At 52.5% G+C, this 26,746-nt stretch overlaps 3 protein-coding genes across 8 annotated transcripts in view; 2 read left to right on the forward strand and 1 right to left on the reverse strand.

Moving 5' to 3' along the window:
• Nucleotides 1-2,267, forward strand: part of RRN3 (RNA polymerase I transcription factor RRN3) — a 30,550-nt gene extending 28,283 nt beyond the window's left edge. For both annotated transcript variants that reach the window (XM_028117511.2, XM_028117512.2), the window contains one exon: nt 408-2,267. In XM_028117511.2, the coding sequence (XP_027973312.2) occupies nt 408-569 (162 nt within the window). In that variant the 3' untranslated portion in view covers nt 570-2,267. The remainder of the gene's footprint in view (nt 1-407) is intronic.
• A 1,658-nt stretch (nt 2,268-3,925) lies between these two features.
• On the forward strand, nt 3,926-16,533 carry NTAN1 (N-terminal asparagine amidase). 2 transcript variants are annotated; one of them, XM_028117460.1, is made up of 10 exons: nt 3,926-4,070; nt 9,366-9,468; nt 9,545-9,610; nt 9,892-10,000; nt 11,474-11,547; nt 12,791-12,844; nt 13,321-13,374; nt 14,321-14,418; nt 15,683-15,796; nt 16,191-16,533. In XM_028117460.1, the coding sequence occupies exons 1-10, from the start codon at nt 3,990-3,992 to the stop codon at nt 16,368-16,370; spliced, it is 933 nt and encodes a 310-aa protein (XP_027973261.1). In that variant the 5' UTR covers nt 3,926-3,989; the 3' UTR covers nt 16,371-16,533. The 2 variants fall into 2 exon arrangements, with proteins under 2 accessions (XP_027973261.1, XP_027973262.1); XM_028117461.2 differs by lacking the exon at nt 9,366-9,468 and having other exon boundaries at nt 3,971-4,070.
• Nucleotides 16,534-17,065: 532 nt separating this feature from the next.
• The window catches only part of PDXDC1 (pyridoxal dependent decarboxylase domain containing 1), a 52,041-nt gene continuing 42,360 nt past the window's right edge, over nt 17,066-26,746 (reverse strand). For 3 of the 4 annotated variants that reach the window (XM_028117458.2, XM_028117457.2, XM_028117459.2), the window contains 9 exons: nt 25,330-25,418; nt 24,267-24,372; nt 22,725-22,896; nt 21,965-22,083; nt 21,593-21,714; nt 20,372-20,464; nt 20,191-20,287; nt 19,179-19,283; nt 17,066-18,755 (listed from right to left, as the gene is read on the reverse strand). In XM_028117458.2, the coding sequence (XP_027973259.1) occupies nt 18,496-18,755; nt 19,179-19,283; nt 20,191-20,287; nt 20,372-20,464; nt 21,593-21,714; nt 21,965-22,083; nt 22,725-22,896; nt 24,267-24,372; nt 25,330-25,418 (1,163 nt within the window). In that variant the 3' untranslated portion in view covers nt 17,066-18,495. Of the gene's footprint in view, nt 18,756-19,178; nt 19,639-20,190; nt 20,288-20,371; nt 20,465-21,592; nt 21,715-21,964; nt 22,084-22,724; nt 22,897-24,266; nt 24,373-25,329; nt 25,419-26,746 lie in introns of those variants that run through there. The other variant, XM_088017381.1, reaches the window with a different exon arrangement.

A 26,746-nucleotide genomic window follows, 5' to 3' on the forward strand; every position in this document is an offset into this window, starting at 1 on the left:
TCAACAAATTAAGATCATTACCACCAAGTAACAATCTGAAATTTACTTAAGTCTCGGTTTTCATAAGTAATCATTGGAAAGCTCTTTTTTCTTTATATTTTGCTCGGGTGGGGGCGGTTGTTCATTCACTCATTTCCATTGTGTTAGGTCCAAGGGTGAGGACGCTGAGCGAGAATGCATGTCATGCTGCCTGCCCTCTTTGAGCTTAAAATCTGTTAGTTATGACGTATGACGAGCAGTTGTGTGGGTGGTTGGTCGTGAAGAAGTGTGCATCAGAGGAAGCTTCCAAAATTTAAGATATCTTTCTTTACCTTCCTCTTTCTAGAAGCGGCACATTCCTGAGAGGAGCTCTTGAAACTTCCCCTTGCCTCTGGTGATCCTACTGATGACCTCTGTTCTTTATGTAGGAGGTGGTGGACGATGAGGATGATGATTTTTTGAAAGGTGAAGTTGGGATCACTCCGAGCTCCTTTGACACGCATTTCCGAAGTCCCTCGAGTAGTGTGGGCTCTCCTCCCGTGTTATATCTGCCAGACCAGTCCCCTCTGATTGCAAGGATTTGTGATTGAGACGAGCATTCCTCCTCACCACGCCCACCCTGTTTCGACTAGAGCGGGGACATGCCTCAGGCATCTTACTTTCAAGGTAGACCTACTCTAGTGTCTGAACGGACGTGGTTTTCTTCTGTTTTTGCTCCCCTCCAGACAAAAGGAAAAGACTGGATATCATGTGCAATATTTTAGAATGGAGTTGATGATAAATGTTGAAGGCTTGGTTCTTTGTTTAATGTATATTTTATTTCTGTTACAGTTTTCTGACATCGTGAAATTTCTAATATTGGCAATAGCCTGTTTTAACCGATTGCATTTTTCACACAGGTTTTGTCTGAGCCGTACGTAGTCAAAGGACTGTGTTGATCCGATTTCTTTTCAGTGAACAACTGCTCTATGTAGACACTGTCCAGTGTCTTTAAAATGATTTACTTTGGACACATTGTTGCCCCTCAGCTGGAACTGTATCTGTGTGTTGGGATTTCAGTGGGGTGCAGGGAGGACGGGAGGAAGGTGGGGAGGTGGCCAGAGCTGGTCCCTGATGCTGGAAACTGGAGCTGGTACGGAGGACCCTCAGGGACTTTGGAGACCAGTGAAATCCTGGAGGGAAGAGCTGGAGGATTTAGGGAAATAGAAGCAGACAAATCATATGCTTGTGAGTTTAAAAATGGATTTAAAAGAAACATGGAGATCGGGGTAAATGGAATTCCCATGCACGGAGACTGGGGTTGGACTTTTATAAAACACAGCACATGGCATTTTACCCTGAGGCTCCCAGGAGCTGTTAGAACTGGAACTACTTGTTTGTAGGGGAATGTTACTTGGATTTTTTTTTTTTCCTAAACTAGAAGCAGTTGGTCATCTTGAGAATATCTTTGTGCTAACAGGGTGCGGAAAGGGGGGCTTGGTAGAATGGTTTCACTAGCGACAACAGACCAAGGTTACAGCTCCAGCCTCCGTCTGCTGGCTGTTCGTATCGTGGATTTCAGCTCAGTGAGATCCTCCTCCAGGGAGGTTCTTTTTGTACTTTTATAACTAAACACTGAGAGAGAGGAGTTGGAACAACCTCACTTTATATAACACGTGTGTGCAAACACTGCTAGACTCATTTTATAGCTATTGCATATTTTAGCTTCTTTCCTTATTTGTGTACTTTTTTGTTACTTGTGAAAATAGACATCTCTAAACATATTTATTTTTTTGCCACTTTTCCTATTATTTAAAAGCAAGTGATATTTTCTTGATCACAAATATTTTGTAATGAAATACTTTCTCTTTCCTAGGGCTTTGTATGCTCTTGTATAATTATATTGATGGCAATGTAGAGTAAATATGTTTTTGGAAAATAGAAGTTTTTATGGGTTTGAAAGGTTTTGGATATTGCGGATTTTCTTTTGGTGACTTGGTGGAAAGTCATTTGAGAACCTTTGGGTTCTCTGTTCTTTTAACTGTTGGCAAAAAAGTGGGATTTTTGTACCCTGGGTAAATGAGTATGTGAAAATGTGTCCCTAGAAGTTAACGGTAAGTGGGCCTTTGTGGGTTGAGAAGTTTTAATGTAGTTAAGGGTATCTTTATAAATAAGTGTTTAATTTCAAAGGAGTTTGAGGGAAAATAACATTGTGACAATAAAACAATGACATGGTTAATCTGGACATGTGGTTCTTACACCAGTAAAGGAGTCATGGGAGGTACCCCAATAAAGAGGCTTCTCACACAGATGCTGTGATTTCTGTGGTTTTTACTGATGTCTTCTGAAGCTCCATGAGAAACTGCAGCTGAGCCCTTACTCTGTTACAGAGGCAGAAGTTCCCCCAGGGCGGCTGCGGGTGCTGGGAAAGAAAGTATACGCTGTGGAGGAGAGTGACCTCCAGGGGCGGCCAGTGTATCCGGGACACCGAGAACTCGCCCAGCCACAAGAGCCTCCCCCCAGGCCTGGACCGCTTCCAGGAAAACAAACACTTTTTTGAAAAAAATGCACATGCTTTAAAGGAACATCTATGGGGGGGAAAAAAAATTGGGGAAATTCCCTTGGGAATTCTAGGAAAAAGATTTTTCTCTTCCTCTTATTGAAAAGCCAGGCTTTCATTTGGGGTGGGAGTTCCAGGGTCTATCCTGTTGTCTGTCGGCTATGGTCGGCTCTTCCTTAACGAGAAGTGCCGAATTTGTCCAAGTGTGAAAGGGCGGGGGACCTCACAGGTGTCACGGATAACACACTAGGCGTCTCTCTAGCTAGCTGTGTGACCTTGAACAAGTCCAAGCTCCACTGGGAGCTGTAGGGTGGACATACCTGTTACCAACTTGAGGGTTGTGAGGATTCAGGGAAAATGCATGGAAAGGCAGTAGCTGTCCAGCTGCCTTTGTGGGAAAGCTAAGCGGGAAGCCCTTGCGTGGAAGGAATTTTTCCAAGGCAAGGGTACCGTGCATCCATCCACACCGATCGCCTCTTTGGTGCTGAAGTGGTCTCACCTGGAGAGAGGAAGGGCGTTGCCCCCCCCCCCCCCCCCCCCCGGCCCCAGCCCTTGCCAGGCCTTGCTTATTATGGTGGATCTTAATTCTTGGTCCTAGAATCCCCCTGGGAGCTTTGAAGACAGACACCGTTCCAACAGGGTTTGCTCTGTGAGGTGGCTCTTCATCACACCACTAGTTTTGTAAAGTTGCCTTTTGGTTGACGTATTGTGGAGTTGGGTCTATTTAAGGGATATTTCCAAATTGCAGAACAGAGAGTCCCTAGGCGAGAAGCCTATCATCAGTAGGGACTGGGTGGTATCTTGCTGATCGTCACTCCCAGGGTTCTTAGCCCATCAGTGAGTGCCTCGCGAACACCAAGCAGCAAGTGTTACTGATGATTTCTAAATGTGTGGGGCTAGCAAAGTTTCGACTCTGTTTTCGCAGTTCAGCGTTTATTGTTGATTGAACACAATCCTATGGAGCAGCATAGCCGTTGGTTCCCCAACTCGGATAATCTGCTCAAGGTCACGAGGAGAAGTAGTAGAGCCGTGATCTTGACTCCAGGCAGCCCGACCCCAGAGCCCACACTCGGGCCAGGCTTGGCTGATCCGCTAGTCGAGCCAGGAAGGGCACCAGGAGCTGAGGCTGTCGCCAGCACCCCAGCTCCCCGCCTTTTCTGGACGCCCACGCTTTCGGGACTACATTTCCCAGCGCCCCCTGCGGAGGGGGCTGGCCGCGGGCCCCTCCCTCGCGTTTGGACTACATCTCCCACAGGGCCGTGCGGCCCCGCCCCCGATTTCCCCAGCCGCTCCCGGGCTGCAACGCCCCTCCTCCCCCCCCCCCCCCGCCCCGGGGGACTCCACTTCCCGGCGGCGCCCGCGGGGGGCGGGGCGCGGCGGGGCGGCCTGGGGGCGGGGGCGGGGGCCGCGGGCGGCCCGGGGCTGGGGAGGCCGCCGCCTCCCTGGGCCTGCCCGGGCGGCCGCCTCCGCGATGCCGCTGCTCGTCGAGGGGCGGCGAGTGCGGCTGCCGCAGTCCGCCGGGGACCTGGTGCGAGCCCACCCGCCTCTGGAGGTGAGCGGGACCCGGGCTGGGGTGGGGGGAAGGGAGCTTCGAGGCGGGCCCGAAGGGCCCTGCCGGGCGGGCCCGACCCTCCTCGCCCCACCGCTTGCCTCCGCGCTCCTGGAGGCAGAGTTTAAACTTGGCGCAGCGGAACGACTGGCGGCACGTCGGGAGCCCCGGCCGCCGGCAGCGAGCCTTGGCTCGAGGTGTCTGTTGTGGGGCTTTCCCCTCCCTGGAACCTTCGAGGGCATTCTGCCGAGGCCTCTCTTTGCCGGAGGAGGGGCGGGCGGCCCAGAGAGGTTAGGCGACTTGCCCGAGGTCGCACAGCACCGCGGCCGGAGGGCGCCCGGGGACTTCCCGACCTCGAGCCGGGCTTGGCCCGTTGAGGCCACCCTGGGCAGCGCTCCTGCGCGCTGGCAGTCGCCGGGGTCCGCGCCCCGCGGGGAGCCGCTCCTCCCGGCGGGGCTCCGGCCAGGGGCACCCGGCCGCTTCCCCGGGCTTTTCCCCACCCCCCCGGGGATTAGGGCCCACGGGTATTTTTAGCCAGAAGGAAGGGCCCTGCTTTCCCCCCAGCTGAGCCGTGTTGAGGACCACGCCCTGATGGAAGGGTTAGGTTTTGTTCCGTCTTCTGCTTTTGTCCTCAAGCAGATCTCTGAACCCGTGGTCCATGCTTATGCAGAGACAGTTTGGAAAGGGGTTCTTAACGTAAAAAAGAAATGGGTCCGAACCTCTCACGTGCCCCAGCTCTGGTTGAGGGGGAATCCGTCAGTTCGTTGACTGCAGATACCTACTGAGCCTCCGATGTCTGTCGGGCACCGTGTTCGCCTGTTTCCTACATGCAGGGCAGACTGCTTTACAGCCTAGTTAGAGGGGATGGTTTTTGATTACAGAACGGCTCAAAAACCATACACTGTTAAGTGCCATCCAGGAAGAATGCCCGTTTGCACTGTGAGGTGAAGCGGACGAACTTGACCCAGCCTTGAGGCTCACCGAAGGCTCACCGAAGGTCGTAGTGGGGTTTCCTGTTAACCGTTGCACACTTTGGAAGTATTTTGTCTGCATACTTGTTGTGTTGATTCTCCCTCGATCTGTCCCCCAGAACATGAGCTTCCTGAACAGACTGTGTGTTATTGCTCCGTGTCCTCCGCGCCTAGGGTAGTCTGGCCATGAATCTGCGCTTTGCAAATGTTTGTTATATCCATGAATAAGCAGAAGGACCCCTGAGAATGACCTGAAGGATGAGGAGTTACAGGGAAAAGGGGGCACCTCTGTGATTCTCAGCCTGCAGTTCAAGAAAACAGTCGACCTTCTGGGTACTTAGACATCAGGCCCTGTTCTAAGCGTTTTCCTTGGGCTGCATCGCTGTCGCCTCGTTAACTGATGAAGTCGGAGTAGGACTCTCCAAGGGGAAAATATTTTAGCTGCCTAAAGAATTTAGGGGACACTATTTTTATGTCTCCCTGAGAATTTCTGTGATAAAAAGTTAGGAAGAGTGTCCGAAGCAGCACACTCAGTGGAGCGTCGGGAGGGCTGTGATAGGCCAGGATGGCCGGCCAGCTTGAAGGCTGGCTGCCTAGTGGGGGCCAGTGTGCATTACAGGAAACTGGGGGTGCTCACCGCCTTTGCAGCGGTCTTAGGGAAGGATGGACGCAGGGGAGAGATCAGAACAGGGGGAGGAGGGGGAGAGCAGGTGGATGGGCAGGGTTCCCCCCGGCGCAGAGGGGATGAGGGGAGAGAGTGGGAGATAGAGACCCAGGGAGGTGGGTCGCCCCGGGGTTAGAGGGGTTTCGGTGGATCTTTGACCGAATAAGCAGTGGGGTGAAATGAAAGCTTTCATTAGTTTTTCTAGAACTAGTCGTGCGTGACTTTTTTAAGAACGAACATATAGACGTCAAAAAGGACACCACAACCACTGTTGGCGTTTTGGTGCAGAGGTTTTTCTTTACATACAAATGATGTACTTCCGAAAGTGAGCGCAAACTCCATACACTGTTCGGCGATGTGTCTTTTTCACGGGACGCTCTGGCCTGTGCGGCGGCAGCCGTTAGAAACCCGTCCCTAGCCAGGCCCGGCACCGAGCAGGAGTGGCAGGCCTTATGGGGACGCCGGGGGACGTGCCCCGCCTGCGGAAGCAGGTGTTCTCGCTTGGCCCATGTTAGAGATGAGCCCATTTTAGAGATGAGCACAGACAGGTGGAGTGAGTTGCCCGGAGCCCCACATCGTGGGAGTGGTGAAGCCCGCGTGGGGACCCGGACGGCCTGCCTTTGGCTCTAGCGTGGCGCTGCTCAGTCTGGACCCCCTTTCCCCCCACTACATGGGGCCCCTTATATGTCATCACCACGAAAGAAAATGGAAAACCCAGTTCCTCAGTCATACTAGCCACGTTTCTGGTGCTCAACAGCCACGGGCGTGGTGAGTGGCTACTCTGAGACAGGGCAGGTCTATATCCGTGGTCAGCATCGCGGAACATTCATTCCTCTGGGCGGGGCTCTCATCTTTGAGCCTTTGCTCTTACCGAGTCACCCGCCGGTGCTCAGTAGCCAGTCCCCCAGCATCGTGCTAAGTGTGGTTCCGTAGCATTACACGGCATGAATGCCCCGTAACTTAGTTCCTGCCTCTCAGCATGCAGGGTATTTCTAAATCTTCGGCGTTTTATGAACATTCACAGAGCTAAGTCTTAATAACCCCCCCTAATTATTCCCACAAGTGAAATTGCTGGACTCAAAGGGTTTCCGAGCAGGAAAGGGATGGAACAGAATCAGCCTTGAGAAGCAGTGACGCCGGCAGCCATCGGGGAGGGTCGCGTGGGTGGCGAGGGGGACCTCGGGGTCAGGGAAACAGGCGGGCATGGGGACGGCCACCCAGTTAATCCTCACACAGGCTAAGGAGCAGACAGCATCATCCCCTTTTCCCTGGGGTGGGGGAGAACTTGCAGGAAGAACTGACAGACTATGGCAGCAGGGGAGAGGGACGCGTGGTCATACTAAGTGATTGGCTAAGACAGGGGTCAGTGAACTCCAGCCCCGGGCCAGATGCTGACTGTGGACAGCCGGTGAGCCACGAATGGTTTTTACATTTTTAAATGGGGGGTGGGGAGGAAATCCAAAGAGGAGTATTTCGTGACATGTGAAATTATAGCAAATGAATTCAGATGGCGGTGTCGCCCATAAATGAAGTCTTCCGGGGACAGCACGCCCGTGTACTTGTTTACATGTTGTCTCCGCTCGCAGGCTACACAGCAGAGCCTAGTGGTTGCAAGAGGAGACCGCACCCCAGCAGAGCCCCAAATAGTTACTCTCTGGCCCTTTTCAGAGAAAAGTTTGCTGAGCCCTGGCTTAAGCGAGGGGCGCTCAGGAAGAGGAATTGGGAAACGAGAGCCTGCCCAAGAGGGGATTCCTTGGGGACTCCGAGTTTCCAGAGATTAGCAGACGTTGAGAAGACGGGGCTCCTTTATTTCAGGAAGGGATGGGAGCTCATGAAGTAGCTCTCCGTGTTTTTGCACCGTGGAGAAGTTTGGCTAAACTTTTTTTCATTTCTTAACGTGGGAAACCCAAACAACATGTTCTTGTCCCTTTGTGGCATCCTCTCTTCTGATTTATGCTCCTGTCTGCTGGGAAATTGGAGCTGGGTTGGGGGCGGGGTGCTAGGACGTCGCGATTTCTGGTCTTGGGTATGCAAGTGGCAGTTCATGCTCGCACACACGGCTTTGCTTTTGGGTGCTGGCCCCGCGTGAAAGCGGTTGGTCACAAGTTGCCTTCGCCCTCCTTTCCCCGTCCCCGAAAGACTAAAGCAGAAGGTATGTGCTCAAGGGGGAACACAAGGCAAAGCTGCCTTCTCCCGTCTCCGGCCTGACACCGCAGCTCCTGGGCTCCTTCTGGTTGGTTCTGTGGAGGAGGCACGGTCTTGCTCATTGCCGCCTCGCTTCCAGTTAATGAAGGTTTATGAAAAGAAGAAAACATGGTGTAACTAGTCAAGCTGATCATGGTTGGTTGGTTGGTTGATTTTTACATCTTGTGTTTTACGAAGTCAGCAAGCACCAACCCGCATGAGCCCCAGGCAGGAGACAAGCCTGTAAGACCAGAAAGCTCTCTGCTCCAGGCCCGACACTGCGCAGTGGGATGGGAATTTGTTCTCTGAGGAGCTTGCTTGTTGCAAGTGAGAAGGAAGGACACAGCGCGTGTATCCTGTGATGGTATAAATCGTTCTATCAGTCTGACGTCTTTGAAAAAAAGTTTGTTTTCATTGAAGAATTGAACCACCTGAGGGTTTATTATTATTATTATTTTGAATTGTTTTAGGGTACTGCCTAAAATTTTTTAAAAGATTTTATTTATTTGACAGAGAGAGACACAGCGAGAGCAGGAACACAAGCAGGGGGAGTGGGAGAGGGAGAGGCAGGCTTCCCCGACGCGGGGCTCCATCCCAGGACCCTGGGATCATGACCTGAGCTGAAGGCAGACGCTTAAACGACTGAGCCACCCAGGGGCCCCTGCCTAAGATTTTTTTTAAACCCTAATTCCAGGGTGGTTGCCATTCCGGGTGATAATATTCGCTTCAGGCGCACCATCCGGTGATTCAGCGCTTCCACGCACGGGTGTGCGTGCTGACCGCGGAATCATGCTCACATTCAAGGAGAGGAAGTTTTGACACCTGATATTAACACGGCCTTTCCATGGGTTGGCTGGCTCCTGGCCACTCCTTTCTGGTAGGGACCCCATCAGAGAGCATTCGCAGAATGGAGCCTCCCGTGTGTAGTAGCGCCTGAGCCCTGCTGTAGGAACTGGTATAGTTAGAGCTTTTAAGTTTTGGGTTTTGTGGGGCTTTTTTTTTTTTTTTTTTTTTTACGCTTTTGTATCTTTTCCATTTACATCGCCAGACCATCTTCCTATATGTGGCCTTCAGTGTTGCTGGCCGCTTGCGGGGAGGTGCACGTTCGGGGTGCATACTCAGTGCGGGGGTCCCAAAGTGGGAGGGCCAGATGGGGGACAGGGAGAGTCCTAGCCTCACTCCCCACGAGGGCTGTGGCTGCGGAGCCGGCCGGGGCGCTGGCCCCGACACTCCGATTCCCTTCCCAGTTGCAGAGTTGGGCAGAGTCTCTTGCTCCTGAGTCAGGTCTCGTTTTGTGGGTTCATCAAGGAAGAGAACTTCACCGTTCCTCTGCCCTGTCCCCCACGATAGCGACTGCTGTCCCGTTAGCTTAGCTGGTCCACCTGGTAGTGCTCCCACGCCGAGCCCTGCGAGCCCTCGCTGGGTACCCAGCCCTCACTAATTTCCATCACTATTTTATTTTTTTTCTTAATTAAACAGGAAAGAGCCAGACTTCTCAGAGGTCAGTCTGTTCAACAAGTGGGACCCCAGGGCCTTCTGTATGTTCAGCAAAGAGAGCTGGCAGTGACCTCCCCAAAGGATGGTAGGTTAGGAAGCCGTGCATTGGGCGTTACCCCCCAAGGCTACTGGGTATTTTATTTTCTTTCTTTTTCAAACAGGCTCCATCTCCATTCTGGGTTCTGATGATGCCACCACTTGTCACATTGTGGTCCTGAGGCACACAGGTAGGATGAGAGACACGAAGGAAACCGTTCCTTAAAGCGGCTGCCCGCGTGGGGCCGTCAGAGCCTGCGCCTGAGTCTCCCGGGCCCCGCTCACCTCTCCAGCCTGCGTGCTGTCTCCCCGTGGCCCTGGTCAGGAGGGTTGGCCGGGGCAGCACAGGTTTCTGTTCCTTCTTCCTCCAGGCTACCCAGAGATGAGGCAGTCCGAAGGGACAGCAGTAGGTGTGCCTGGCATCCCGGGCTCTCACGGCGAATAACCTGAGTCATTCCACCCTTTCCTTCAGGTAACGGGGCCACCTGCTTGACCCACTGTGATGGAACCGACACCAGAGCGGAGGTCCCCTTGATCATGAGCTCCATAAAAGCCTTCTCTGACCACGCTCAGTGTGGAAGGTGAGCTCCACACTCGTCTGTCTTGTGCTGTCAGGAACCGTGCACCCGGGTGTGGCGGGGCCGGCCGTGGCAGCAACGCAGGAGGTCATGGCCATGGTGGCCGCCTTGCTCCCGGGGAGCAGAACTGGCACGGCGTGGGCCCCTCGTCAGTGGTTGTGGGGTGACGGGTACAGGCTGACGGTCCTGAAGGTCTGACTTTGAACCTCCGGTTGTCTTGTCACTCACGTGCTTTGAGATGTTCACGTGTCCGACGTCGCTTTTTTAGACCCCAGATGCTGCCTCCCCGCGTCCGTCCGTTCTTCTGGCAGTCACTTGTTGGGGGCTTCCTCCCAGTCAGAAGGTGCCCCGGGGCGCCCCCATTTAAGGCAGGGGGGCCTTCAGGGAGCCCCACGGGATGTTATGCGGTGGGAAGGGCTGGAGGCAGGGAAGCTCTGCGAGTTTCCTTCGTGTCACCCAGGCCGGGCCGGCCTTGGGAGCGTGTGCCCCATGTGGGTGGCGCTCGGTGATTTCACTCGATGCTGGGCGTGCTTGTTCCGCGGGGACACGGTGGCGGGGGGGTGGGGTTGGGGGGTCCTTGCTGGGTTCTGGAACTAACGTGGCAGGTCTGCTGCAGGACACCCGGGCAGGCGAACCTGGAGCCCCGTGCCCATCACGGCGCCTCCTGCTGGCTCACGTTCGTTGGGGCCCCTTGATGCTTGTCCTCGTGCTGGCGACATGGCCGGTTCAGTGGCCGCTTCGGGTTCCTTGGTCAGGAAGGCTTTGTCTGCCATAGAAGGCGCTGTTCCGGGCTGCGGACAAGGGGGTCGGTAGACGAGGGCGGGGGACACGGGGTCCAGCAGGGGAGTTCGGGGTTTCCAGCCGCGGGGCTTCTCAGGCCTCGGCCGTGCTAGTGTGTGTGGGGACCGTCCTCGGGAGGCTCGTCCCGAGGGAGCGGCAGGGGGTCCCCAGCTTGGAAAAGCTGGCGTAGTGGGTATGCGTGGCTTTAGGAACCGACCGCGTTTCCCTCTCGGAAATGGAGAGGATACTCCGTCCGTCCGGGTGAGGTGGACGGGAGCTAGCACGGAGGGGCCCAGTGCAGTCTCCGCGCCATCGGCCGCCTCCCCTGCCCAGCCCCGCGCCCCGTCAGGCTGAGAGACGTGTCCGAGGTTTCTGGAAGCCCCGCGTCGGGTGGGTGAAAGCGGGCGGTAGTCCTGCTCCTCCGGAGCTGGGCGTCTGGCCCTCCGCGGCGCAGCGGTGCCTGTCGCCAGCAGACGCAGCTCCCCTGGGCCGTCGGGGCCCCTGGATGGGGTCCCCAGAGGCTCGCGCAGCCCTTGGCAGCCTCACCCGTTTCCCCCAGTGCCACCCAGACGTGTCCTCCCTGCGCCACGGCATGGACGTGGCCCGCAGGAGGCACCGCTGGAGCGTGGCTTCGTGGACGCGGAGAGCTGTGTGCCCGAGTGTGGGCCTCTGACCCCCGTCCTGTCTCTTTGCCAGGCTGGAAGTGCACCTCGTGGGAGGCTTCAGTGACGACAGGCAGTTGTCACAAAAACTTACTCATCAGCTTCTCAGTAAGTGCCCTGCTTTCTCCCAACTCCGACAGAAGTCTGCGCCCACTGTGGCTTGGGTAAAAACATCCTCGTTAGTGCCAAACCTCGGAGGGGCCCCGCTGCTTGGAGCCGGGACCGGGCAGGAGGAGCGCAGAGCTCGGTTTTCAGGGGCTGAGGGGACGGGGGCCAGAGTGTCCGTGCGACAGCAGTCCACCCGGTCCCAAATACCACTGACCTATGTAAAGGCAGAACCGCCCTCTGGGCCGTAGCGTCCATTTTAATCTGCAGAACATTAGAACACCGCTGATGCCACTGTTTCCCCTACCGAGGTAGCGCTGAAGCCCCTGCTCTGTGAGCCACGAGGCGGCGAGCTGGGCACGTTCGCATGCGCTGGCATAGTCGCTGCTGCAGGCTCTGGGCAAGGCGACCTGGCATCTTGGCTCGAGTCTTTTTTAAAAATTTTATTTGACATAGAGAGACACAGCGAGAGAGGGAACACAAGCAGGGGGAGTGGGAGAGGGAGAAGCGGGCTCCCCGCTGAGCAGGGAGCCCGATGTGGGACTCGATCCCAGGACCCTGGGATCATGACCTGAGCCGAAGGCAGACGCTTAACGACTGAGCCACCCAGGCGCCCCTTGGCTTGAGTCTTAAAAAGGTTTCATGTCCTTTGACCCAGTAATTTGCACCTGGGAATCTAAGAAAATCACCGGCAACGTGCGCAGAGATGTATGCCCAAAGATGGGCAGTAAGATCATTCTTTACGTTCGGAAATAGTCTAACGTCCATCAGTAAAGAAACAGCTCAGGAGCCATTAAGCAAGACTTAGAATTACGTGGGAAGGTAGGTGCATTGTGGGGACATAAAGCTGCCCACCTGGAGTGGACTCAGCAGGGCACGGGCCAGGAAGAAAGGAAACGTACGTGCCGCTCACTGCTGGGACTATGGACGTTAAAAACCCACGTACTTAGACCAGTAAAAACCCATATACTTCTTATACTTGCCTGTATTTCCCTTTTTTTTTCTTACAGTGATCAAGTTTTTTATAACTGTTGATTAAGAGTAAAAAGCCTACGCATCAGCGGTGCCCCCACAGGCCTCAGCGGGGAGAGAGGAGGGGATAGCCTCGGTCAGTTTGCTTTGGGCCTGAGGCTGGGAACGGGCCTGTCACTTGGCCCGTGGGGTGCTGTGGCGTCCTTCCATGGGAATCTGGCCCCTTCTCGCCTCACTCAGCCTGTGTGCTGCTAACTAGGAACTATCGTTGTAGGTGAATTTGACAGACAAGCAGAGGACATTCACTTAGTGACACTGTGTGTGACAGGTGAGTTCTGCCGTCCTCCCCAAAGCTGGTGCCCTCACCCTCAAAGCAAGACCTCGCAGAAGCACCTCAGTCATGGGAGACAGTCTGGCAGCGCCTGGCTGACGCGTGTGCCACTGGTGTCGTCTGTGGCCACGGCCCGCCCCTCCCCCGCGGACACCCTGACCCCCACCTTCACCCTTCCTGGGGACTTTCAGAGGCTTCCCCGGCCCCTTCCCCACGTGTGGTGGACGGCTGAGGGTGCAGGGGGCCGGGAGGCTCTAACTCAGGACGGGGCACTTTGTGGACTATCAGCCCCCCTGCTCGGGGACCCCCCTGCTCGGGGACTTGGCAGGGACGCAGGAAAACAGTCCGTTGCGTGTTCTGATTTTTTCTCCTTTTGCAGTGTGGGCTCCTTCTTGGCTTTAATTATGGAACATGAAGGCAATTGTTGCGTATTTCTTAGATCTTAAAAAGAACCTTTTTGTTGTTATTGTCAGAATTAAATGACCGGGAAGAAAACGAAAACCACTTTCCAGTGATTCATGGCATTGGTAAGTAGCATGTTTGGTCGAGGGTCAGAGGCCATTCCTGTGCCGGCAGGACAGGCTCCGGTCATCACGTTGGGAGCCGCTGTGCTCACTGTAGGTTCCTGTCCTCGCTCCTCTGCGGGCCCCGGGCAAGCAGCATGCCTTCTCTGCCCTCTGGCTACAAAACCAAGAATGTCCACAATCCCGAAAGCGCACAGGGACAAACAAGGGAGCGGGTAGAAAGCAGAGCCAGCGGCACGGGGAACAGGGCTCCCCTCCAGCCGGGGCTCCGGGGTCAGTACAGGCATTTGTGTCTCCTTACACATGAACAACCTGGTAAGGTCTGGTTGCGAACCCAGTTCCTCCTAAGCAAAGCGTAAAGCTCTTCGGGCTCAAGAAAACCCAGAACCCTCTCCCGCGACAGCCCCCAGGGCCGCTGAGGTTGAGAGCAGGGGGAAGCTAGCTGTGTTTGCAGAGGATTTCTGTCCCATCTGTGATCGTGTATATTCCATTCCCTAGAATTGTGTATGGCAGAAGTAACAACATTTAAAAACACCAGATTTGGCCATGATCCCATGCCACACTTCTGCCCCCAGCCGTTCAGAGATCCATGCGGTCACAGGGCTGAGCAGGGAGGTTTGCCATGCGCTTGCATGGAGGGATGGTGGGCTGCCCATGGGCGCAGGGGGAGCTGCTCTTGGTTCGGGGCAAAGTCTTCCCGAGTCTGGCCCGGGCCCCACTGTGTGCGCGACGGGCTCGGCTGAGATGGGACGGTGGTCAGAGGCCCGCTAGGAGTTTCCCTCTGCACGAAGGGAGAAGCTACACTCTTCACAGTGGAAATGAACAGAATGATTCTCCTCTCTCTCTAGGGGAGACTCACCACGCTCTGTTACAGGTGGGAGAAATGTAAGACCATGCAAACTTTCCATTTGTGTCTTAAGTCAGAGAAAATGTTGTTTGTCCCCCACAGCTGTCAACATTAAGACGGCAGAGATTTACCGAGCATCCTTCCCAGATCGGGGTCCAGAGGAGGAGCTCCGTGCTGCCCGAGCTTTAACAGGAGGACCAGTGAGTTTGAAATCGTCTTTGTGTTAAGAGGGGGGAAAAAAAAGGGCATTGCAGTCCAAAGCCTCCAGTTTTGTAGACCTTAGAAGTGAACAGTTTGAGTTTCTTTAAAGCTATAAAATGATCAGGGATCAGCTCTCTTTCCCACACACAACAAAGAATAATATTAGGTTGTAATCTCAAGACCCCAGTTCTCTGCCTTGAAGGTGTAGAGGGAGGGAACATGTGCCCCACCATTCATTGCAAAGAGAACGGACCCTTTTTACTTAGTGCAACCTTTACCTACACGTGCCGCAAGGAAAGGAGACCCAGGCACTGGGAAGAAGAGTTTTCTCCCTCGGCAGCACACACTCCTTTGGACCAAGTCCTTGAAGGGCGATCTGCTGGAACAAGTAGATTAATCCAAAACGATGATCAGATTGGTTTTTACAAGTTTGATCGCCAGGGATGCTTTATTAATACTAACACCTTAATTTTGGAATTTAGAGAAAAATCCAAGCCTTACGTGCCATTTAAAAATACTTAAAGGGTGCTTTCACCCCTTCTCCGGTGTGAGACACCTGACAGCGCATTCACACACACACACACGCACGCCCCTCCTGCGAGAGGTGTGCGCACGAATGGGGTGTGGACGTTTTCATTGGAGAAATGTTTGGCCTTCAGAGCGATCTCTTTTGCCAACCAGTGCACAGCTGGAAGGTTCCTTCTGCACTTTTTGCAGCCGCACAGTAGCCTGGACTCTGCTAACCTCAGCACCTAGCTCAGTCTCGGGAACCCAAACCCAACGCTGCTGGTTTGAACCCACCACTGGCAGCTGAGGGGATTCGGGGAATTGGATCATTGGGCAAATGAGCGTTTGTACAAGTTGGTTTCTCCAGGCTTTTGATGGGCCTGCACGGTGTGCTCTGAAGTTGCGGGTACATGGGTGCTTGGGCACAGGTTCTGCGGCACGTTTGTGCAGCAGTGAGTCCGGCCGCCGTGGACTTGGGTCGGGCTCACCCACGGCTGCGGGCCCACTGTCCCCCTGAGCCTCAGGTTTTCACCTCAAATGAGAAAAACACTATCTTCCTCAAGGACTGTTGTCAGGACTGGAGGAAATACTGCATGTTACTCACACAGGGCAGTAGCAGCTTTTATCAGGAGACATTTTCCAGAAGCTTAGTCTCCAGGTACATGCGTGACTGCTGGACTGCACTGGGTTGGCGTTACTGGTGGGGTTTGAGAAGCGGGGAACATGCCTTACATTCTGTCCTGGAAATGTTCTTAGATGATTAGTATTTACGACGCAAAGACAGAGCAACTGCGTATAGGACCGTATTCCTGGATGCCCTTTCCACATGTGGATTTCTGGCTGCAGCAAGATGATAAGCAAATACTAGAGGTGAGAATTTACAGGCTGGGTAAATCCTAAATCTCTGCACCCTGGTTTCTTCATCTGTAAGAAAAAATAAGTTTAGAGCAGAGACACTTTTCTTGTGGTGGGTAGTAGTAATTTTTAGGATGCTATCGGCAGACTCCGTTTTAACTTCTGGATCAGCAGAGAAGTTAGGTCCCAGCCAGGCGTTTGCATGGGTCGGAAGGAGTCTGCAGGCAACTGCTCTTCTCCCGTTACTGCAGGACCCTCACGTCCTGGGTGATTTTGTAACGGACAGATACTGGGTGACCGGAACATCCAGATCCATGTTTAAGAACACAGAGATACTGTGACAGCTCTATCAGGGAGGCTAACGGAGCCAGGTTCTTCCTCTCTCATACGAGGAATCTTGTTTTTCCAGAACCTTTCCACTTCGCCTCTGGCTGAGCCGCCCCACTTTGTGGAACATATTAGGTCTACCTTGATGTTTTTAAAAAAACACCCATCTCCCACCAGCGCACTGTTTCCTGGAAACAAGGCTCTGCTCTACAAAAAGAATGAAGGTGGCTTATGGGAAAAGATCTCTTCTCCAGGAAGCTAAACACGGGATCACCAAAGAAAGCAAGCAACTTGTTGGCCTGACAAAGACCACCGTGGGGGCTGCAAAGAATGCGCATTAGAATCTACATCTGCTGAGTCTTAGGGCTCCTTCCTTACTGTCCTTCAAATGACTTTCAAAATAAAATCTTATTTTGGCAAAGGCATTTGTTTAGGTTTACTTTCTGCTCGCTGAAGCTGATCTCCAGCCTTCTCCTTGTTGGTAATACGAGCCCCGTAGGGGCTGCCTGCCTTGCGATTGGACAAGCCACCGTTTCGGATATGTGGTATTTCTAATTGTTTAGTCAAGGAATAAAGGAAAAACGGTAAGTACAGTACAGATAAACAGTATTTAAAATGCACTGAAATTCTGTGACAATCTATGCATCTCACAGAGGGGTTTTTTGGCCCCAAAATGTTTTAGAATAATCAATTAAAGCTGGTATTATACTTCTAGATGGAGATGAAAAGTTCAGAATCTGATCAGTCTGCTGTGCAATATAATTAATCTCCTAGGAGACTACATTTAACGTGTTACAAAGAGCCACTGGTAAGTCTGTTCTTTTAGTGTAAGGTCATTAAAATGCCCACATTGTGATATATGCCAGTTACACTTGTTAGAGACTTTTAGGTTTCTGAAGTTGCTACCCTAAAGGCAGGCACAGTGCCTGATTACTGTGTAGAAACTGAACTCACTGGTAACAATTTCAAGAACCTTTATTGAAACCAACATTCAAATAGTGTCTTAAGGGTGAAATTCTGTTTCAGCAAAACCAATTTAACAATTCCAAATATATATAAAAACATTTAAAAATTAATCTTGTTAAAGGTGATAATTTCCCCTTTCCCCATGTTATCTGCTATACTTCATTGCACCAAATAAACAGGGAAGACTTTAATCATCTGCACCAAAAAAAAAAAAAATTGCATTTTGACAAGTGCCAAATGTCAGAGATCACATCCAATCAGAGTCTAATTATAGGCTTAATATGGTGTAACTAAGGCTTCCAACACGACAGCTCACAAACCCAGTGTGAAACCCCACTATCTTGAGGTGTCCCGTAGCTTAACTTGGCTGGACTAAAGGCACAGGGGCCATTACCTAGGATAAATGAGGAGACGCAGTACTTCCAGAAAAGTAGAAACGGGCAGTATTTCAGGGCTTACTTCCAGTTATTTCTGCAGTGGTCTGGCTTGACCAGCCTGAGCAAGATGACTTTTCTGGTTGTTTCTGAGTTGGGCCCAAAGGGGTGAGGTGCTAGTAGGGAGAAGCCACAGAAGCTCCCATGTCAAATGGGTCAAAGGGATACTTAAGAATTTAACTGGGTGCTACACAGCGTAGTTAATATTAGGTTAAGAGTAGCATCTCTATCAGGTTTTCGGATATTAAACATAGAAATGAGCACAGTCTATTCCTGTGTGCCAATTTAAAAGCTTTACCAATATTTAAAAATATACATATATATGGCCAAGAGTTTTACAGTTACTCTTCATAGATAGTCCTTTGTTTACAAATAGTACATAAAGGGAGAAATGGATCTGCGGCAGGGGGGCTTCTTCCCCCCCCGCACGCCCCCCGGGGAAGCAGCAGTGGGGACGGCGGGCATGGGCTCTCGTTCAGTCCCACTGAATCCCGTTCTCCTTCAAGCCAAATCCAAACCCGCTGTCTGCTGCAACCTGCCCAAACAGAACACCAGCTCCAACATGGAAAGCCTGTCGTCTCTCCCCAGCAGCAGTACAGCGGAGAACCCAGAGAGTTCTAAAGAAAGCTGTCTCAACAAAAAATCATAAGTAACCTCATACAATGTCTTACACTTACGTTTAGAATGGTAACAGCAAGTGTTTCAAGTGGCAGGCACTTGAAATTCTAAGTGTTCTTTGTGAATCCAAGTGTTTATGGTAACGGGGGAAAACGGTATTGACAGCTCCGCATACTCGTGGAATTAGACAAGTCAATTGCCCTTCTAAAAAGCCTGGCTTTCAGGCACGTATTTGTGCAAAAAATCCCAGTTAAGCACAAATAACAGTAATTTCTCTTGCATTAGCATGTGGCACGGTTCACATTTTCATTATAACTTCATCTTCCCTGAAATAATACTCAGTACAGTCTCAAAGCAAAACAGTGAATTTTATCTTAAGCTCTCCAGTTCTTCTACCTGGGGACGGTCATCTTCTGGGCGCTGGGCCCCGTTCTGGAGGGCCCCCGTCTGCTCGGTGTCCTGCAGGGTGGGAGACCCAGGGTGGGGCTCAGGGCTGCTGGTCTCCAGGACATCTTGCTCTGGCCCACTGGTCAGATGCTCCATCTTTTCTAAGTCTTCAATGTGGCTGACCGAGCTTGTCTCGCTCAGAGCATCAGAACCTCTTAGGGACCTCTTAAAAGGCTTCTGGCCTAGAGAAAGAGCCATGGACAGTGCTGAAAGCTCTCTGTGCAATGAGTGACCGCTTTATTTAATCCCAAGTGCTTCTGGAGAAACCCCTGCGATCCCAGGCTCTGATGCCCCGGAAGTGAGAAATGAGAACTGGCAGGACTCCCAACACGGCTCCTGAGGCCGGGAACCTCCGAGGTCCCCATCAGGAAAAGCTCAGGCAAGGACAGCTTAAACGTGATGCTAGCTCTCAAGACCCCAACTACCCCCGTGAAGTGCTGCGGAGAAATTTCTCCACGGTTTAAAGCTCAAGGCGACGGACATGGTTAAAAGGAAACGAGTCTTTAAGTGAAGAGAAAATAAAAGGATGCAGGTAACACCAAACAGGAAAAACCCCCAGGACGCAAAGGTCTATGTTCCAAGAGGAACCACCAGTTCTCCTGTACCTGGAAGTCTCTGCTTCGTGCGGGTGCCCGAGGGGGTCTGAGGTGGTGTGACTCCCGTGCCTTGTACCTTGTAGACGTAGGTGTGTTCCGTGGACTCCAAGGAGCCTGCCGATGAAAGAGAGAGAAGTGTGTGCAGAAACTCCTGGCACAGGCTGCCCTGGGAGCTGACCCATGCAGCCTCGTTCCCCTAGAAGCTTCCTCCGGCCACTGAGCCTCGCTCAGACCAGCAGAGCCTTTGGCCCTCCGGAAATGTGCTGGGAACTGGAGAGAGCCCCTTGTAGCGCTCCTCACGAGGCCCAGCCCTGCTGGGGTGTTCCACCCTGAACCTCCCCAGGGACCCTGCTTCCCTCGGACAGTCCTCAGCCAGCAGGGTGGCCCGAGCATTCCTGGGAATCCACGTGCGAGTGGGAAAGGTGCTTCAGCAGCAAGGAACAGATGCCTCTCTGCTGAAGGCTGAGGCCTGGTGTGTTCAAAAATCAGATTACAGTCCTAGGAGATCGAAGCCATCATTTCCTAGGGAGGGGGCCCAGGCTGAGGGAGCTGTTCCCCGAGTAGAACAAAAAAGGAAGAGACCAACAGGAGGACATCTTCCCCAAATCCCGGCAACTACTAATACTTGCTGGGGACCTGGTCTGAAATAAGCTAGCCCGGTGCTCCGGACTACAGGCTTCTCATCTCCCCTTTCAGAAGCAGCCTCTTGCTGAGGCCAAGCACTAGTAAGACCGCAACAAGTATTAACGCTGAGCACTGAGCAAAAGACACCATGTGGAGGACACGAACGGCCGAGGGGGCACGTTCCCATGGGCTTCCAGGAAGAGGGGTCTGCCCTTGTGTGGCTGCAGCCGTGGAGGCCGGAGAGAGATGATGCTACATCGCAGTGTCCCCAAGGCAGACCCAGTGCTGAGCATGCGCCATGTGGGCACCGGGCTCCTCCACTCGTGTGTGGGATCACAGGAACTGGGTCAAAACTCGCAAGATCAATGAGACCTGGGATGACACTTGTCAGTCCTACCTGCTGTTAAGTTAAAGGTTCTCCCCTTCTGTGAAGCCTGTACTGGAGAAAACCAGTTCAGGACGGACCCCACGACGGGGATCTGTCGCAACACCCCCTGCAAAACAGAACCATTGCTTATGACCATCCTGCCAGGGGCTCCCAGTGTGGCGTCAGCTGGGAGCTCTGTGCTCAGCCTCACCTCTTCCAGAAGTCGCTCCTCATTTGCCTTCTGCAGCTGAACCTGAGCTTCCTGAATCCCTTTCCGAACCACCTCTGTCATGTTTTCCAGAAGCTGTGTTAGGACCAAGAAAGACATTACTTGTCCAAGGTTTTTTTTAAGATTTGACTTTAGAGAGAGTGCGCAAGCGTGGGGAGGAGAAGAGGGAGGGAGAGAGAATCCAAGCAGACTTCGTGCTGAGCACAGAGCCTGACGTGGGGCTCGATCCCAGGACCCTGAGATCATGATCTGAGCCAAAATCAAGAGTCAGACACCCAACCGAGCCACCCAAGCGCCCCAGTTGTCTAAGCTTCTTGCCCGAGGCCTAGAACTATTACCACAGCATGGGCAACATTTTTCAAAAGTATTATTAGTAAATGGAATTCTGCACTTTTTAAAATACCAGGATACAGAGTAAAACAGGAAATTAAACAGAAGAGGATAAAATGCCTGGATAAGGGTAAGACACGCCTTGGTGACCAGCCTCATCTGCCAGGGAAAGGAGACGAGAAATGTGATCTGAATGTCTTACCGACAGAAAACAGACACACTGCTCAACATTCATGGAAGTGGAATTGGAAGCGACAGAGTGAGTTTAGCAGAACCTTTAGGATGTCCACCGGAGAATGAATAAAGCCGGCTCCTCAGGCTCACAGCCAACTTCCTACCAGCCTTGGTCTCCTCAGACCCCTCTTGCTTTAGTTCCTTCTCTCTGCCTCTGAGGGATTTCTACTGACTCAATTACCTGGTTTGCAGAACGACCATGAAGCTTACAGCTTGGTCTCCGCGCCAACCGGCCAAAAGAAGGTCTATTACTGGCGGGAAGTTCTGCTGTGAGAAACACGTGCCTCATGCAGCCCCAGGACCAACTATGCTCAGGAACTCTCTCCTCACCCTCTCAGGCAGAGGTGGCTGCGTCTTCCCGAACGCTCTGCTACCCCTAACGTCCCCTCATCGGCATTTGCCGCCTCGCCCGGCTATGGGGATCTTGGCCCCCCAGTGGTGAGCCCACCCAGGGCAGGGACTGTGTCCAGTCTTCGTGGGCTTCTGGATTCCTGGCACAAGGTTTAGCTCATGGGAAGCATTCACACCCTTTTTGGGAATGAACAGATGTTTCTGAGGGGAGCTTCTTCCTTCGGGACCTCAGCTAGCTGCCTGGAGAAAACCCAGAAAAGGAACGAGACACAGATCAGTCTTACAGACCCGTGAGTTCTCCTCAATTTCTCGGGCTGTGACTGCAATGGTCTCCACTAGTTCAGAAATATCCACGTCGTCGCTCGCCATGCCAATGTAAATACAGCTCTTCATGCTTTTATATTCCGGGCCTGCGGGAAGAAACAACCGACCGACTTGTTCCCAAGTGTTCGGTCACAAGGCCGTGCACAAAGGAGCCTCCCTCCCCAGTGCTAACAGGGACACGGGATGCCCGGAGAGGCTGCAGGAGAGGGAGGGAGCTAGCTCACCCTAGAAAGAACTAAACCAGCATTTCCTCTGAGGGGACACAGCCCCCCGTCCCTTAACCAGTTAGAAAAGGCCTTCCCAAGTTAAGAGTTGACTTATAAAAACAGTAATTACCCATTTTAAATGTAAGGTCAGATTCCAGTTCATTTAACTTTTTCAGGAGTCCAGCATGGATTTTTTCCCCTTCTGGATCTAATTTCAAACTGCTCTTATCATCATTAGCATGTTCATACCTACAAACAACATCAAATAACAGTATTTCAATCTAAAAGATCAAACGCCTCTTTGCACGCAGGACTGCAGGGGGTTCTAAGCTACTGGTGATTTCCAAGAATGTGAGACACATGGGCCAAGGAGCCACTCAAGCATCTCAAGGTCAGACAGCGTCAAGAACATGGCAAGGAAGGCCCAAGTCTTCAATCCATGAAACTTAAGAGAGAGGCCAGGTCTGGAAGCCTCATTTGTAGCAGAAGCAGGGAATCTCCCCTCGTCCTGGAAGGAGATGGAAAACAGCCACAGGGATAACCAACGACGGCCAGAGGCGGGTGCTTGGCCGGCGAGGGGGTTCTCGGTCTTAGTGGTCCTTAGTGACTCTCTGTACCCCGTGGGGGTAAGCATCTGTCAGCTGTGCACCTGCACGTGTCCCCGCCCCGCGGTCACCTGTGAGCTGGCACGGGAAGTACAGGGACCGCTACTTCACTGAGGGCAAGGGTGGCCACACCTGCCGCTGCGCCGGGCTTTGCTAAGCACCCAAAACATCTTGCTGACTTTCCTTCCATTAGACATGTTCGCTGTGACCACACAAATTCACCGCCAATTTCTAAGCCGGTCCACACCCGCGGTCTCTACATGGCAGAACAGCAAGAACACGTACCTGACAACCCCTATTCCAGGCCAGTTCGGGTCATCGACGTGCAGGAGACCTGCTGCTGCTGTCACCTCCTGCTTGAACTCCTCCCGTAGCTGCAGTGTGCAGGTGAGGACGGGCAGCTTGCTCTGGATGCAGGCCACGAGCTGATCCACATCCTCTCCCCGAGTGCCTAAAACTGAAAGCGTCCCCAGAGTGTTAGAGAAATGTGTAAGGAACATGGTGAAAGCCAGAGGGCAGGGCTCCCCTCCCACTGTCAGGGAGGTCAGCAGCTCCAGGGCCATCCGGTCAGCAGGAGCTAAAGCATTTAAAAAAAAAAAAAAAAAGGCCACTAAGCCCATATAGAAAAACCTGGCGCTCTAAGTTCATACAGCAGCTCCTGCAGTGTAGACACGCTTCTCTCTCACACAGAGGACAGAATTAGCCCCTGATGTAACACACGATGAAACTCTAACAGGAAATCCAATTCTTCTCACAGGACTCCGCTCCAGTTATCGATATTGTACTGCAGGCCAGAAAGGACGAGGCAAGCACATGACATCCTGGGGAGAGCGGGATTCTGGCGGGTGTGTGAGGGGGAGGCAGAAGGGCAGGTTGACGACAACAGCACCGAGGACAGCCTGAGAGCCCCCAGGGCTGGCAGGGACCCAACATCACTACCCCGTGCGTGTGACTCAAATGTGGGAAAGGATCGCACTAAGCCTCCGTACGTGCTGCCTCGGGTGTCCTCAGCTCACTCTGCCAGGTTTAGAGACTAAGCCTCTGGGGCTCAAGCCCCCGGCATACCACGTGCAGAAACTACTGGAAGATTGGGAAGCCGCCAGTCGTCTTTGTGGCGGGCTTTTCTTTGCAGGACAAATGCCCCACATCCCCCTACTTTGAGGTCCTCGAGCAAGTATCTTCCCCAAAATGTTACAAATATCTCATTTAAAAAAATAGATTTTCTGAAAATCTTTAAATCATCTCAGAAATAAAGCATCATCAGTTTTTAACGTATCTTTTGTTAGCGGGTTGTTCAGTCCCATGACACGGAGGTGGGCAACCTAAAGCACTTCACAAGACGGGATCTCGCATGCTACGGCGCGGGAGTGGGAAGCAGGTCTGGACGCACACCCAGAACGTTCTGTCGTAAAAGCCCATGTACTTGCAGCCGTCCCTCTTTCTCCAATGTCTAAAACCATGGCCCTCCACCTTCACGGTCTGTCCGAACCGCCGGGGAGCCCTAAGCAGGGAATACAGCGGCACAGGCTCTGCTCCCCACAGCCCAGAGTCTCCGCAGGCGGCCCAGCTGCTGGGAGCCCCAAGCCCCATGGGTGCCTCTCCCGGGAGACAGCGAAGGGTCACAAGACACCAAAACACAGGGAGGCTCAAGTGATGTTACCCTGGAAAGCTCATCTACCTAAATGTAGCCCAAAGGCAAAGAAAAAGCGTCTTCAAACAGAGGGCAGAGTATCCCAAGGAAAAGCAAATGAACCACCGCCCGGACTTTCACGGACATGTCACTGTTGCTCCCAGAACGAAGGAGGGCAACCCACGGAGACTGGTTACCTGCTGCTGTCATCAAAGGGCTGAACCGGATGCACACGCCCTCCACTTCCAGATCCATGACGGTGAGGCCGCTCGCGGGCACCAGCTGTTTGAGCTGCTCTCCCAGCTGCAGGGACAAGGGCACAGTGAGGAGGCCCCCCTGGGGACGGCCTCAACGGTCTTTGCATCTACCCTCCCCCACTCGGCCCCAGGCCTCGGAGGCTCCCCGAGTCTTTTGATTCTCTGCATACTTATGGCCACTTCTTTTTAAATGGGCTAAAAGTTTTACACTTTTTGTTACTAAAAAATACAACTGCAGTGTAGAAAAATCTAGGAAATACAGGTAAATCGAAAGAATAAAATAAAAATTACCCACAACACACCACGGAGAAGCGCCCACTGCTGACATCTGACAGACCCATCCTGGGTCTCTGCGTGTTTTCTATCGCCATAAAACACACCACTGTATGTGCTGGGCGGTAACCTGCAGCTTTTCACGTAAGTTATTGATGGCCACTTCCTTCCTGCCATAAACGTCCGGCTACATGGTTGATTCTGGCTGTTTTGGATGTTGCTGCATGAATGCATCCTAACTGACTCACCAAAGCCGCTGGGGGCATGACCGCACGCTACACCAGGGCTGACTGACACTGTTTACAGCGTTCTTTACACAACAGTCCTGGAGGCGCGATTTCAGCGCCGAAAGGCAGCCGGAGCCCTGCGCCCTCGGTCCCTGCTGTCCGACGGCCAGGCGCTCAGGGGCTCTGGCTCATGCGCCCTCTGACGCCACCACAGCCGCTCACCGCAACTCCCAAGCGGCTGCCCCACAGCCCCCGTCTGGCGTGCGGTCTGACGGCCGGCCTCAGCAGCCAGGAAATGGTCTCCTCGGGGGGGGGGGGGGGTTCGTGCTGGAAGGCCCTGCCTGATGTCACGCAGCACGGGGAGCGGTGAGCCGAGCAAGGGCCCTAGAGGGAAGCCCAGTACCTCCACAGGAGCGTCCCTCCTGGGGGCTGATGTCCCAGACGTGAGCACGTGTTACCCCATCTGGGGTGGAGAAGAGCGAGCACACGACCGCCATTCTTACCCAGCGATTCAGGGCATCACACGAGTGTCTTTCCCGGCTGACTGCCGAAGGTGCCATGTTGGGCACAGGGACGCCTTTAAGCACTGGATCTGACACCAGAACACAGAAAGGGGATTCACCTTCTAGAAACACAGCTCCATACACACCCCTCAAACCTTATTTCACTGAGCTCCCAACAGAACCCAAGAGAGAAGTCTCAAATATTACAGAAATTAAAATGTCTACCTCACAATAAGTGGGTAAACAAAACATGGTGTATACATACAACGTAGTGTTATTCATCTTTAAAAAAGCAAGGAAATTCTCTCACAAGCTCAATATGGATGAACCCTGAGGACATTACACTAAGTGAAATAAGCCAGTTACAAAGACTCATGCCGCATGACTCCATGGGTCTGAGGTACCCACAGGAGTCGAACTCAAGAGACAGTAGGTAGATGGTGGTTGCCAGGGGCTGGGAGGGAGGACGGAAATGGGGAGTTAGTGTGTAATGAGTATGGAGTTTCAGTTTTGCAAGATGTAAATGTTCTGGAGAGCTGCTGGACAATAATGTGGATATATTTAACCCTACTGAACTATACACACAAGATGGTAAACTTTTTTTTTTTACAACTAAAATTTCTTGAAAATGTGTATCTTAAGCTTCCACAACTTTTTTCCTCATGAAAAATATAATGCTTGAATATAGTCTCACAAATAGAATTCTTAATTTCATTTAAGAAGTCTTTCTTTCGGGGTCCTGGGATCGAGCCCTGCATCGGGCTCCCTCCTCAGCGGGAAGCTGCTTCTCCCTCTGCCTGCTGCTCCCCCTGCTTGTACTCTCTCTCTCTGACAAATAAATAAAACCTTTAAAAAAAAAAACAAAAAGTCTTTCTTTCAAGAACTTTGAGAGGAAATGAAAGTATAACATTTTAAGTTACCAACTAGTCTATTAACCACTGTGCGAGGTAAATCAGGGAACCCAAGAGCACCCAGAGTGGGCCTCACAACAGAATTATCCTCCTTTCATTCAAATGGTCTGGGTGCCTGCTTGTGCCAGGTGCTGTGCTGGGCACGTGGGATATAAGGCAGACAAGGTTTCTGGCATCCTGCTGTTTATATTCTATTGAAGAAACACTGTAAAGAAAGAAATGAAATCACCATATACTGTTGCTAGCTAGTGCCATGAAAAAAGGTAGGGACTCTGATACAGTCACTTTAGACAGGACAGACAGGAAAGGCCTCTCTGAGGAGGCTGGACATTATGGAGACCTGAATGGTGACAGGGAGCCAGCCAGAAGAAGAGTGAAGGCAATGTGCTTGAGGCAAAGGGAACAGCAAGTGCAAACGTCTTGCTCTAGGACAGTGCAGAATGTTCTAGAAACTCAGAGAAGACCAGTCTGACTAAAGCACAATGATCAAGAGAAGAGGTGGCCTA

Source organism: Eumetopias jubatus, unplaced genomic scaffold (genome assembly GCF_037043125.1).
Source record: "Eumetopias jubatus isolate StellerSeaLion01/CBP00866 unplaced genomic scaffold, mEumJub1_p1.0 scaffold_12, whole genome shotgun sequence".
NCBI lineage: Eukaryota > Metazoa > Chordata > Mammalia > Carnivora > Otariidae > Eumetopias > Eumetopias jubatus.